At 43.9% G+C, this 13663-nt stretch overlaps 2 protein-coding genes across 2 annotated transcripts; both read right to left on the bottom strand.

Moving 5' to 3' along the window:
• Positions 1 to 1361: 1361 nt before the first annotated feature.
• Positions 1362 to 2195, bottom strand: m17 (IL-6 subfamily cytokine M17; the record flags this gene model as incomplete). The annotated part of the gene is made up of 2 exons (XM_084460184.1): positions 1362 to 1823; positions 2109 to 2195. 2 exons carry the CDS (start codon positions 2193 to 2195, stop codon positions 1362 to 1364), a joined length of 549 nt encoding a protein of 182 aa, XP_084316310.1.
• Positions 2196 to 8239: 6044 nt separating this feature from the next.
• On the bottom strand, positions 8240 to 12297 carry taok3b (TAO kinase 3b; the record flags this gene model as incomplete). The annotated part of the gene is made up of 7 exons (XM_084460237.1): positions 12085 to 12297; positions 11364 to 11492; positions 10962 to 11165; positions 10302 to 10541; positions 9336 to 9548; positions 8607 to 8789; positions 8240 to 8401 (listed from the first exon to the last, which is right to left on the bottom strand). The coding sequence occupies exons 1-7, from the start codon at positions 12268 to 12270 to the stop codon at positions 8240 to 8242; spliced, it is 1317 nt and encodes a 438-aa protein (XP_084316363.1). The 5' UTR covers positions 12271 to 12297.
• Positions 12298 to 13663: the final 1366 nt, after the last annotated feature.

The raw sequence follows: 13663 nt of genomic DNA, 5'->3' as shown, positions 1-13663 counted from the left end.
TACACTTCAAAACCATTTTAAACAATTTCCAAGTACCCAGGCATGTCCCACTAATATCACACTCACATGTGTACGTATGTGATCAACAGGATGTCCCTCAACCACAAGAATGACACCATAGAATCTACGGCATAGATCAACTTCCTCGGACATCAGATTGATCTGGTAATCTAGCTGTTACCAGGTGTTCTCTGAACGCACACATTAAAGCGCTTCTGAGAAGAGATATTTCCAAGGAGGGTTATTTTAGCTGTACATGACCAACACTAGCATCAGACAGTGATTTTTATTTTATTTTAAAATAAAATCTAATAACTGCCATTGAGAAAGTATCATCACTCTTACTCACTCACATTGAACTGTTCTCATTGGTCCTTACTTTATTTTTAGAAACAGAGCTGCTTCCTGGTTCAGATGAGGATTGTATTGTTACATCAATACTTGTAACAACACTGGGTATACAGCAAGTAAGTATACAAGTACAGTACATTCTATTAAACTGTACCAATGATGGAGAACCTCACATGTTGCCCAGACGTAGCCCCTGACTAGGATCTAAATAAAGTATCGTCTCAAAACGAGGAAGTTGATTTCTGACCTAGAGTGAATCCCTTCTCCACTTCCAGTTTTACACAAGCTTGTGACCTGAGGACAACTCTTGAGGATCTGAGCAGACGTCACTCTACGGTATATCACTTTACATCAGCTGATACATATACACTAGATACTCTATTAAAACTATCCACAAACTGTTATTCAGTAATGATGGTGGTTACATTTGATGGACTGCACTCTACTGTAAACATACACACACACGATCTGACCCATACACACACACCTTGTGACTGTCCAGACAGCCCACCAGTCTCTTTCCTATGTGATGTAGTGCCGTCTTCAAGACATGCGTCACTGAGCTGAGATCACACAGTCAGCGTCTCATCAGCTTCCTGATTTACATTCATCTCAGGCTGGGACCACCTTCGTGCAGAATGCCGCTTTTACAGTTAAGAGTTCAGCACCTTATTCACAAACTTCAAAGAAATTATGTACACAGTTAAATAACTTTTAATATCTTACTCCAAACCCTGGTATTGCTGCATGACTGCAAGCATTTACCAATATCATCATACAATGTCATCGTGCCGTACAAGAATCGTTGGGCAATCAGAAAGATGATATAAACATTACGGGTTCTGCACTCACACACCGCAGACATGTGCTCAAAGTCTCCATTCATTACAAACACACGCCATAATAAATAATAAATAAAATAAATAGACATTCAGGTCATTTTGTTCTAATCCTTTTTTAACTTAATTTGGTAGCTCAGAGTGGATGTATTGGGACAGTTGTTGTCGTTTTCAGAACAGAGTGTGTGCATGAATCCTGTACACTTGGTGGCGTTTTAGGATCTTTAGTTCACGAGTCACATTTGACAGGAACTCTTTGAGTCTCTTCAGAACCACACAGCCGTAGACTTTCTGTTGGAAGGTGTTCTGCGCCAGGGGTACCGGGGTTGGCCCTCCAGCAGGCTCTGGTACCGGCCGGTTGGGGTAGAGGTTCTGGTAAATGCAGCCGATCTGGGAACCCAGAACGCTGGTGCGGTTATAAACGGTGGTCAGATCTCTCAGGATCAGACTTGAGGGGATCTGCAAGTCTGTCTGTTGCTCCGTCACCCTCTGTAAGTGTGCTAGAAAGGCCTTAGTGTGGGAGTACATGCTTAGTATCCTCTCTGATAAGTCCAGGCCAGATATGTTGGGATCAGGAACGTTGTCGATCGGCATCCTGCAGAAATCCTCGGACATGTCTCCTTGACTGGCTTTCTACAGATCAGAACAACAACAGTTTTGATTCAGCAGAGGTCAAAATCAACCATTATGATCAACGTGATGAAGTTGCATAGTCAAGTTTTAGTCTAATTTAGACTAATACTGTTGAACACCAGCAGAGGGCAGTTAGAGATTGCTCATAAACCTCCACCGCATACTTCACCGCCGGGGTGTGATTTTGTGTTGTTGTTTTTTGCGAGAAACACACGTTTGGTCATGTCTGGTCAGCACCACGCTCAACAAATTGAACCACAGTTATTGGACGAACTTTGAACTTACATATGTCTTTATGAGGTCAACAGTTTCCTTCTGTATTAGTCTGGTTAAGATCAAACTTCTTTGTCGGGAACTTCCCCACTTTTGCATCCTGCACGGTGTGGCAGCTCTGGTTGAATCAACAGACATGACCAGTAGAAGAGAGAGCAGAGCTGGGAAGGAAATCACATAAAGACATTACTAGTAGAAGAGAGAGCAGAGCTGGGATGGAAATCACATACATTCAAATGAGTGGAGTGACACTTATCAAGACATCCTGGATACCTTATATTAAAGTTTGTTATAAATCACCCTTTTTGTTTACAAAAACATGGTGTAGCCATGTGCACATCGACACGTACTGATTAGAACCTGCCCTGACATGTCATAGAGATATAACAACAAATAAGATAAGATATATTTGATATGACTACATGTGCTTTTCAGTATATGAACTAGGCTACTTAACATTTAAATTGTAATGTACTTACTTGTTGCTGGTGGCAGTAATGACAGATGAGGATACATATTCTTTACATGACCATTCATTTCACACACAGTGACACAGTCCGAGCGCAGACTTGTCATGATCACTCCCCTGAGACACTTTTTTAAAGACTGAAAAAAAACCACATTTGTCACCGGAGGAAGTGACGTGCAGCTCCTGTGAAGCAACATTTCCAAGAATTTTCGCTTTTTTTCAAACCAGTCTTCAGACCTTTTTTTTTTTTTCTGTAGTGACTATAGCCGCCTACCAAGGACTCACAGCCGGGTCACATATGTGGATTTATCCACAGTGAATGTATAAACAGACACTTAGATCTCAGAGTGTATTCGATTATTTGAGTTACATTACTAGTAATTCAACAAGAGTTGACATGTGGGGTCAGTTGTTTCACACCAGTGACAGATCGACCTCCACACTTCATTGAACAAACGTGTGCTGGCGCCCCTAAGAGTGTGTGAGGGAGAGAGAGTACCGTGGGTGGTGAGAGGAAACGGGCGAACGAAGATCAGGAATGATCAGGAAATCAGGATTATGATTGTACGCCAAAAGATGGACAGATATACACTTTATAAGTCCTTGGGTAGATGCACATTATTCCCTAGTGTATCAGGACAGCTGGGTAAATACTCCCCACCAGGTATAGCTGGGCTGGAGGATATAGCAGTCTGATACCCCCACACTGGATGTTTAGAATAATTAGCCTATAGCCTACTTCACGACCAGTAGTGTGCAAGAAAGGGCACTTTAAACTGCTACAAATAGGCCTCGAGTCCTCAAGTCCTATGTCTGTCCATCTTTTGGCGTACAATCATCAGTCACTCCCCACCCGGTTTTGTATTTAAATTTTCACCAATAAATCTTTCCTGATTTCCTGCTTAGGTGTGTCTTATATGTAGCCCTACATTGTCAATGAAGAGCTACAGCAAATCTAAAGGGTTTTTCACCTCAGCGAGTGGCATAGTCAACTGTTTATAAACATTACAGTTCTACTCAAAGATCAGCTGCATCACTGAAGTTGAACAATAAATTACACAATGACACGATCAATTCTAACTGCCACCTTCATGAGATGATTCAGTCCACAAACCTGTCTTGCTACTGTAAGTAGTGACTTCTAGAATATACTGTAATAATGACTCACTGTATAGCTGCTATTCTGTGAATCCCGTTTCCTCTCACTCACCACTGTAGTCTCTCTCTCTAACACGCACTACACGTAGGCCCGCCAAATCCCGTTACACTAGCCTATCGCAAGGCAAGACAACAAACCAATGTTTACATCGCCTATTACGATACCAATGGTGGTTTCCCGTGCCCTGCTGAGGAATCTGCCGCCCTTGCAATTAGCCTAATGATTCACAGCTGAGTCTCGGCCACCACTCGCCCCCGACATGGAAAGGAAAACAATCAATCAACCAATCAATCAATCAACCAATCAATCAACCAATCAATCAATCAATCAGCCAACCAATCAACCAATAAATCAACCAATCAACCAATCACTCAACCACATCAATCAACCAATCAATCAATCAATTAAATGGTGCAACACAACCCCATTGTTTCAAAGTGATTAAACAGCTAAACATAGAGAGTTCCACACTGTAGGTGTGAAATTATGCAAATACTGTTGGCCTCCTCATGGGTATAGTGGTTATTTAAGAAGTGGGTATACCTTGATTAAAGAAGTGGGTATACTGTCGCAGAAATGTTACAGTGTTTAAAGAAGTGGGTATACTGTGGGGTTGATGGATAAAGAAGTGGATATACTCCGTATCTGACCACTACTAGACCACCGGGCCTGTAAAAAGGAAATTCATCCAGAAGGTTAACATGTGGGCGTGTAAGATTAAGATCTCTCACATAGTCTCAGGTTCACGAGAACCACTTTGTGACTTCACAGGAAGCTGCGTGTCACAGGAAAAGGGTTTCCCAATCAGTATTTGAGTGAGTAGAGTTGGGCCAGGGCTGCTGAAATGGGCCAGGGGACAATCATGACACCACAGACTGTGCTCTGTGACACCAGAGGAGAGCCACACCCTAACATACACCGTCAGGACAATCCTGACCCTCAGCGATTGACGTTGTCAGAAAAGCCCAGTTCCTTGTTTAAAGCGTCAGCCAGTCACAGTGAGCAGCTCATCAGATCAGAAAACCCCATGTTGCCAAGTAGGACCATGAGCAATAACCTGCAACAAACTATGAGATCTGTCACTGCCCTGGAAATCTGGCTTCGTTCTTCAATCTTTTTCACTTCTGCATGACTGAGATTCTGATACAGTATCATCTCATACAGATGTGCTGATATTGCGGGTCGTTCAGTGATCGTAGGGTCGGTGGTTCGAATCCCGGCTCCTCCTGACTACCTGTCGAAGTGTCCTTGGGCAAGACACTGAACCCCAAATTGCTCCCAATGAGCAGGCAAGCGCCTTGCATGGCAGCTGCCGCCATTGGTGTGTGAATGGCGCTCTGGGCCAGTGTAACAACTGGATGTGGAGCGCGTTACAAATGCAGTACCTATACCTATAAGAGTTTATTCAATTCAAATGTGAAGACGTGAAACAATCCGTTTTGCCATCTCACCATTCAATGTTTGAGAAATTTTTGAGGGAATTCATAGAACCACAATCCTGTCAGCATATCTAGGTAAGAGGAGACCATTCTGACCACATCACTTATGCCACCCCTTAGCGGGTACTTTCCAGGGTCCCTCAGGTTCAAACGTTGCAGCTGCTGATGCCACAACCCAAAAACATTTCATGTAAGTTGCATTTGAATTCCTGCCAGCGTATACAGACATACCTAGTAGGAAAAGCCCCATCCAGCGCCCAGATCAAAACACTTTCAGCTTAGGTGAGACCGCAGGGCATCGAAGACACACAGGAAGTAGGCTGGTGTAACTCCCCTCAATGCCAGTTCACAGCAAGCGTGTAGGGGAATGACATGGCTTCCTTTGATGTTTTTGATTGTACTAACCATGTCTGTGTGGCGACTGCCATTGTTTATGAGTAAGTACTATGTAGGGAAATGTTGAATTACCGAAATATTACTGAAATAGTATCAAAACACACCAATAAATGGAATAGAACATTCGTTTGGAGGATGGACTGGGATGGGGATGCTGATGAAGTTATATCAACAACTTATTTCAACATAATCTCTTTTATTTCTTTGCTGTATCGCACAGGAAATGGTGACTGGGGTTGTTTAGGAAAGTCCCCATTATTCTAGCTAAATACATCTCTCTAATAACTTAAATCCACATAAACTTTGTTTGTTTTGTTCAATACCAAGTCTGAACCAGTCTCAAACAAACTATAATGTTCCAGAGACTCAAGCATCTGGAGAAAAGAGGATGATGGGAACTCAAACAATGGTCAACAAAGCTTCAGTTGTTTATGATCAGACAAAGGGCTTTACTACGAGAGAAAAACCCTCTGTGTTATTAAGCTTGTTAAAGATGTGAAGGGTTGCAAACACATAAGGAACCTTCTGGTCTCAGACTGTAACATGGTTTGTCCAAAGGTGTAAAATAAATACAACAAATCCCATAACTAAAGCATATGCATCAACCTGTAACCCCAAATCCCAACCCAGAGTAATATTAGTAATATGCCATTAAAATTGAATATAAATCTCGAATTCCACGGATCTCTCCTGTATCCATGGGTCAGTGTGTACATAACACCATTCTCATGTGTCCTGTCTGCTACCAGGAGGCGCATGAAAAAGAGATTTTTAATCTCAATGGGACCTTTCCTGGTTAAATAAAGGCTAAATAAAAATATAAATGACAGTCATTACTGAGCTCTGGCATGTTGACAACTCAATCGGCTAGCAGGATCAGAGGCATCGTCAAAATACCAGGGTTGCATTGAAGACCTCGATATTCACCAATGTTGCAAACATTGAAATGTGCTATAGTAAGCTTAGCAAGTTGGGTCCATTGTGATATTCCTTTTGTTCCATGATGTGGCAAGCTTTACAAGCATTGCTCAATAATTTAAAATCAGGTCTGATTTCAAAACCGCTCACATCAAACCTTTTGATGGATTTAGCAAATCCAGATACAGGCATTGAATTCAGTCCTTTGTCTGAGTCAAAAAACTACAAAGGCTGAAGGTGGTTTTATAAATGAAGCACCAAATAAGTCCCTTCCCACGAACGGTAATGAAAACAATGTGAAACCTGTTCAATAACTATGAACACTGCAAAACATTGTGAATCGGATGACTTAACACCAATTATTTGAATGCAACCCAGATCATAGCAGCCATCTGTGGAGTTAACTATAACCAGACATCTTTAAAAGACCAATGACTGACTGTCCTGTGATGCCACTGAACTGCATTTATACAATCAGATAAAAGTCTGCAGGGATTTTACTTAAGTATAAGTATGTTGAACTACCGTACGACCATGTATGTTCTATAAGAAAAAAAATCTTATAATGTTAAGTTCTCTCATTAGTAATTGACCAATGCTTTTGTATGTTCTAACTATATTCTCATATACAAATATTCATATCAAAAGTTATACAGCACAATTCTCACCATTTTCCTTTACAAGACCTTTGATTAGTGAACATTAAATGATTCACAATTTTGGATGGAAGAAACGATGGTGCGAGCCGTGCTAAACAGAAACGACAAGAAAAACAGCTTCATAGGCACAACTTAAATAAAGGCATTTGTGAAATTTTCATATCAAATATGGCGCTTATGTCCAGTAACAGTAGGCGTTAAAACAAAAATGACCACTTTTATTTACAAACGGCTAAAATCTCTGACAGATTCATGCTTCACAACCTGAATTTGTCTGTAAAGTGCATGCAATAATAAGCAGTTTTACCGAGTTGAATCATCGTGATAAAGTACACAGGTTGATCAAACCGATGCCAATTAATCCTACATACTGAACAATGAAAAATCAAGAACCGTAATTGTTTTAAAAAAGTGAAGGACTATACTGAATGATTTAGCACAATATGGAAGTATGGAAAGCTCTCAATATATCAGTCTACGTTCTGGTTCCTTTCAACGATCTTCATATATTATTGTTCACATTCTGAGAAAAACAGAGACAAAGCAGCTAAACACAGCGGTCGAGTCCGCAGATCACATTCCACAACGTCCCTCAATGTAACATCCGCTTTAAGCATCATATGAACATGATGGGTTAGTACTTAAACATATCAAAGTGCTCATTTTTACTAAAATTTCCTGAATTTACTCAATTCATACCAAAAGGAGGACGATGGCATGGAGGAAAGAGTCAGTTCATGTTTTGTTGTTCTGGTTCTTTTGTTGTTGCTGCTGTTGTTGTTGTTGCTGTTGACGATGATGCTGTTGTCGTTGTAGTAATCTCCAACACATCACCTTTGAGTTACACACACTTTGATTTGTGTTGTAGATTGTTTTGTTTTATGTCCCCCTTGAGTTTCACAAAAGAAGTTCCCATTGCACGTAACACCTCGGCGCTGTAATACAATACCATAAAGACTGTAAAAGCAAGCGAGGGATTTTTTCCAGCGTTGTCACTGTGGATGTGACGGTGATCAAGTCCACAGTGAAACAGTGTAGGCACGTGTGTCTACACCAAACATCCGAGGTGAGGGGTCACATCCCTCACACACACACACACGCTTTCATCTGTCCTCATCTTTAGAGAAGTCCAGAGATCCCAAGCTCACGAATCCCAGCCTAGCGCTGTCCACATCAAAAGTGTCGACCTCTCTCTCCTGGCGCTCAAACAGGTGCTTGATTCTTTCAGTGCGTTCCTTCTGAAGTGAGACCAGCTCCTCTTCAATCTGCAACCAGAGTTAAGAATATACAGCACAATAATTCACTAGATGAAGTGGACAGTGAATACAATAAAAAACATTTCCCTTGATTTTGTCCTCAATTGGAGATTGTGGTGAACAGAGATTGATTGATTGATTGATTGATTGAAACCTTTATTTATACTCAGGTGAACGCCTCATGCAACAGGGACAGGAAGTGAGTGCAACGCACCTTCTGCTCCAGGTGGGCTCTGCGTATGGAGACCTTCTGCTCCAGCTTCTGCAGCTCGCGCTGGTGTTGGGCGTCCGTCTGCGCCTGGGTTTTACTCTGGTAGGCGTCCAGAAGCTCCATCTCCTGCTGCAGCTGCTGCTTCAGAGCCTGACACTCCCCTTCCTGCTCTTCGTTCAAACGCATCTGTGGACCAGGGTTCAGGGTTCAATCAATCAATCAATCAATCAATCAATCAATCAATCAATCAATCAATCAATCAATCAATCAATCAATCAATCAATCAATCAATCAATCAAGTTGGATTTATATAGCGCCCTTCATGATACCCAGAGCGCTTTACAGAGTCCAGTATTCATTCAGACACAGTCATACCGGTGGTGGTAAGCTACATCTGTAGCCACAGCTGCCCTGGGGCAGACTGACAGAAGCGTGGCTGCCAATCAGCGCCTACGGCCCCTCCGACCACCACCAACATTCACTCGTTGCATGTCTTTATGATGGTGGGGGAAGCCGGAGTACCCGGAGGGAACCCACGCAGGCACGGGGGAGAACATGCAAACTCCACACAGAAAGGACCTGAAACGAGCGGGATTCGAACCCAGGACCTTCTTGCTGTGAGGCGACAGCGCTAACCACTGAGCCACCGCGCCGCCCACATTTACAGACATGAGCCGGCGCACGCCGGGGATGTTCACGGTACACCGGGCGGAGGGTTCTGAGGCGCCGTACCGCTTGCGAAGCCATCATCTCGTTGATGCTGTGCTCGTACTGCTCGGCCAGCACGGCGAGCTTGCGCGTCTGCTCCTCCTTCAGGGACCTCAGGATGCCCTTGTGCTCGCTCTTGGGAGAGACCTCCAGCTGATGGTTCCTCAGGGCCTTGTACTGCTTGTTCTGCACCTTGCACGTGTCCTGGAACTGCTTCTTAATCTGCATCTCCAACGCCTTCACAAATAGAAATGATCACTATTAGACACGAGTGAGATTGAACATCCTAGATTACAATGCTTGTTGATTAACTAGTGACCATTGGTGGTCATATGAAATTATACGATATACTGTATGTCCAATACGGATGTAGAATTCCATATTGCACATACAATAATATATAGCCAGCTGACGTAGAGGTAAAGACACCCATGCCTTTATTCATCCATGTTCTGTGACAGACAGGCTGTTATAATCATGGGCTCAGTGCACCATGGGCGATTTTATAGGGGGGGCAGGTCCCCCCCCTGATTGGCCAGCCCAACTCTGCTCAAATTCTTAAAAAAAATAAAATAAAAAATTACTAATTAACACAATTATTAAATACATAATTGTGGTTTGTACTAGTTTGTGTTAGGTCATCATTCATTTTAAAAGTGTATTTATTACTTTAACTAGGCTAACTTAAAAAAAAAATATATATATTCATAATCCACCAATGGCACAACTCGTCCGTCAACCTCAACTATCTAATGTAATGTCACTATTTCCAATTTGATCTGTTACCGCAAAAAAATGAAGAAAAGTGAAAGAATACTGTTCACAACTGGCATTCTTTGTAAATAGATGGGACGGGACGGCAGAACTGTTTTTTTTTTCTCACGTCAAAATGTTGCCCCCCCTACTCTCAGAGGGTAAAATCGCCTATGGCTAACACCGCCGCGCGGCCGACTGAGCTCGTCAGGCCCGGCGTGTCGCGGCCGTCGGCACCTTGAGGTTCCTGGGCTGCTGCCGCTGCTCCAGGGCGTGTTTCCTGTGCAGCTCCCTCTGCCGCCGCCCGTTGTACTCCTCCTGGTTCTCCAGCTCCGTCTGGTGCTGCAGACGGATGAGCTCCAGACGGAGACGCTGAAGCATCTGCAGCTGCCGGCGCTCCAGCTCCTGCGTGGACTCGTCCTGCCGGATCATCAGCGCCTGCTCCATCTCCTTCTGGCTCTTCTTCTTGTTCAGCTCCTGGGACGGGGATCTCAAGACTTCAGACGCCATTTCAAAGACAAACACACCAACCTAACCCACCGACACAACTGTTGGGCCAAACACAGAACTAATACAAACAGAAAATGGACTACACTTATATAGCGCTTTTCCACCTTAGCGGCACTCAAAGCGCTTTACAATGGCCTCTCATTCACCCATTCACACACACATTCACACACCAATGGCGGTAGCTGCCATGCAAGGTGCTAACCTGCTCATTGGGAGCAATTTGGGGTTAGGTGTCTTGCTCAAGGACACTTCGACATGTGGACAGTCGGAGCTGGGATTCGAACCGCTGACCCTTCGATCATTGAACGACCCGCTCTACCAACTGAGCTACAGCCGCCCCACACCACAGTAGTGTGTGTGAACGATGCTAGCAGAGCGCAACGTCACCTCTCTCATCTGCTCCTGCTCAAACTCGTGCCTCCTGACCAGCGTCCGGCGTTTGAGGGCGCGGCAGCTCCGGTCGTAGACCAGCCTCTGCTGGGACAGGAGGTGCGCCTCCTCCTCCGCCTGTGACCGCTGGACCGTCTCCTTGTGCCTGGACAGACGCTCCTGCTTCTCCTCCTTGGGCGTACATGGGTCCTCGTTCATCTCCTTCAACACACACACACACACACACAGGTCAGGGCTAAGAGAGCTCAATACCACAGCCTTTTTGGAGGAAAGGCAGGAAGACGAGTAGTGAAGACGTCGAGACGTGAAGATGTCCTAATTCTACCCCTCTCAAAATACCGCAGGTGTCAGTAAATAATATCCCGCCCCCCTGACGACACAACAGGAAATGATGCTCACTTCTTTGATCTTTTCTTTGTAGAGCCTGTACTCTTTTTTCTGGTTGTCTAAGAAGGTGGTCAGCTCCTTCTTCTGCTGGACCAGGATCTGCTGCTGGATCCTCCTTTCCTCCGCTGTAGCTGCCTTCATCTGTTTGGGAAAAAAAGTGTAAAAAAAAGTGTGAAAAAGTGTGTAAAAAAAAGTGTGAAAAAGTGTTGCACACCATTTGTCAGTAGTGTTGGAGTTGCCGTACACTGTGATATTCACAAACTCACCAAACTGAAATCAAAGATATAATCAGATTTTCTTTCAGCGTATGTTTGTGAATCAAGAATTGTTTTCATTATCACCTGTCTGTTCAAATTCAGACATACTGTAGTGAACAAAAGTCCGACTACAGTATGTGAGGATGTTATCTAACCAAGAGACTGAACCAGCCCAGTATTATGGTGCGTTCGTTTATAACTGGGAGGTGGTAAATTGCGACTTACTACTAGGAATGATTAAATAAAACACCGCATGAACTCGCACTTCCTCGTCGCAAATTCGGATATGTTTCTCAGCCCCCAGTTTCCGACTGACGCCAATATCATATCATATCATCATCGTATCATTCGCTATAGCTCGAATGCACACAGGTCGGAGGTAGGTATTCTGTCACTTGCGACTTGCCACCTCCGACCACAAACGAACGCACCATAAGTTCGCACCTCAGCGCAGTCTAGTCTAGTCAATCCATCACCTCTTTGTCCGTGTGAACGGCGTGCCGCTTGGCCAGCCTCTCCAGTTCTATGTAAGTGTTGTTGGCGTGCGTCTCCACTTCCTTCTGCAACCGGAGCCTATGCTCGTCCATCTCGGCCTTCAGCCGGTTCTCCAGGGCGATCAGCTGTTTCTGGTGCTGCCGCCGCATGCGCTTGTACCCAGACATGTGCTCCCGCAGCTCGGAGTCCTGCTCATGCTCCTGGATCTACCCGGTGACCTGGACACAGGGGTCAGGGAGTGGACAGAGAGGGAGGTCAGTGGGGTCGCAGCCTTACGGTGAAGGTCAACGCCAACATCATCTTCTTTTCATCTTTGATGTTAAACACATAAAATGTTTTCGTATTTAGAACACATGTTGAAGTGGTCTTGCTAGAATAGGTTTTGCTTGAAATTAGTTATCTATAGCTATAGTTATTCAGTCAGATATTCCAAATTCACGAACAAACTTCAGATAAAGATTAAATAATGTTAATGATGTTAATTCCCCAACAGGATATTATCTTATATATTATATCTTCGATATTATATACATCTGAAGTCACTCAACATGCAGTTAAGTCCAATTAATTAATTCACTCAAGTAATTCATAGTATACATTACTTCTATCAGTCTATCAATCCACCTCCATACACACAAGCATTATTTCTGTTTGAGGATTATTAACCACAGTATTGGACAGAATTAGCTTGATAGCTTTGGTAAGGGTGTGATAAAGTGTTTGAGCATAGCTAATTCAGCTCATATAATTTATAAATAGCATAGCCAATCCATCAATTAATCATTTTACAAATAACATTATGAAGTTCCCTTACATGGCTTGAATCACTCCATTTTGACTGAGCTGTTGCTCATCTTACAACATATATTGTATCTTGTACAAAATATATAGGGCTACATACATATATGAAGCCAGTAACCACAGATAAAGAGCTATGGTATGAGCCTAGTTTGCAGGCCTTCTATTATGGGATGGAAAAAGGTGAAGATATGGAACCACAACTGCTTGAAATCAATAAGAAACAGAAATGTAATGTCTTATTGCACAGATATCGAAGGGGATTTTCTCTGAAGCACAAAAAATTACACACACACACACATACAAGCAGCGCGAGGACGGGGAGGATGAGGATGGAAAAAATGACACCCATTAACGGGATGTGGTTGCCATGACTACAGATGTGCAGCTGAGAGGAGAGAGAGAGAGGGAGAGAGAGAGAGAGAGAGAGAGAGGGAGAGAGAGAGAGAGAGCCCCCCCCACCACCACCCCCCCCTCCCCTGTTTCTGATGCTCACGGCAGGGAGCGGGGAGCCTGCATACCAAAGATGCTGATTTGATGGTGGCAACACGTTCACAGATCTTGCAGTTGAGAGCCCGGCTCTTGTGAGAAGAAGTAGGCCGCAGCTCTGGCCTGGCGTCCCTGTGCCCAGCCTCATCCCTCACGCAAGCATGGTCCTGCAGGGGGGTAGGAAAAGGAGGAGAGAGAGGGGGTGGGCGCTTCCCAGGCCCTCCGCGCTGGCTGCTGCTGCTGCTTCTGCTGCTGCTCTCACGGCCGAGTCTC

The sequence above is a fragment of the Borostomias antarcticus genome, assembly GCF_949987555.1.
Source record: "Borostomias antarcticus genome assembly, chromosome: 30".
In the NCBI taxonomy this organism is placed as follows: Eukaryota; Metazoa; Chordata; class Actinopteri; order Stomiiformes; family Stomiidae; genus Borostomias; species Borostomias antarcticus.
Note: the sequence above shows the minus strand (reverse complement) of the source record. Positions and strands in the feature narration are given on the sequence as shown.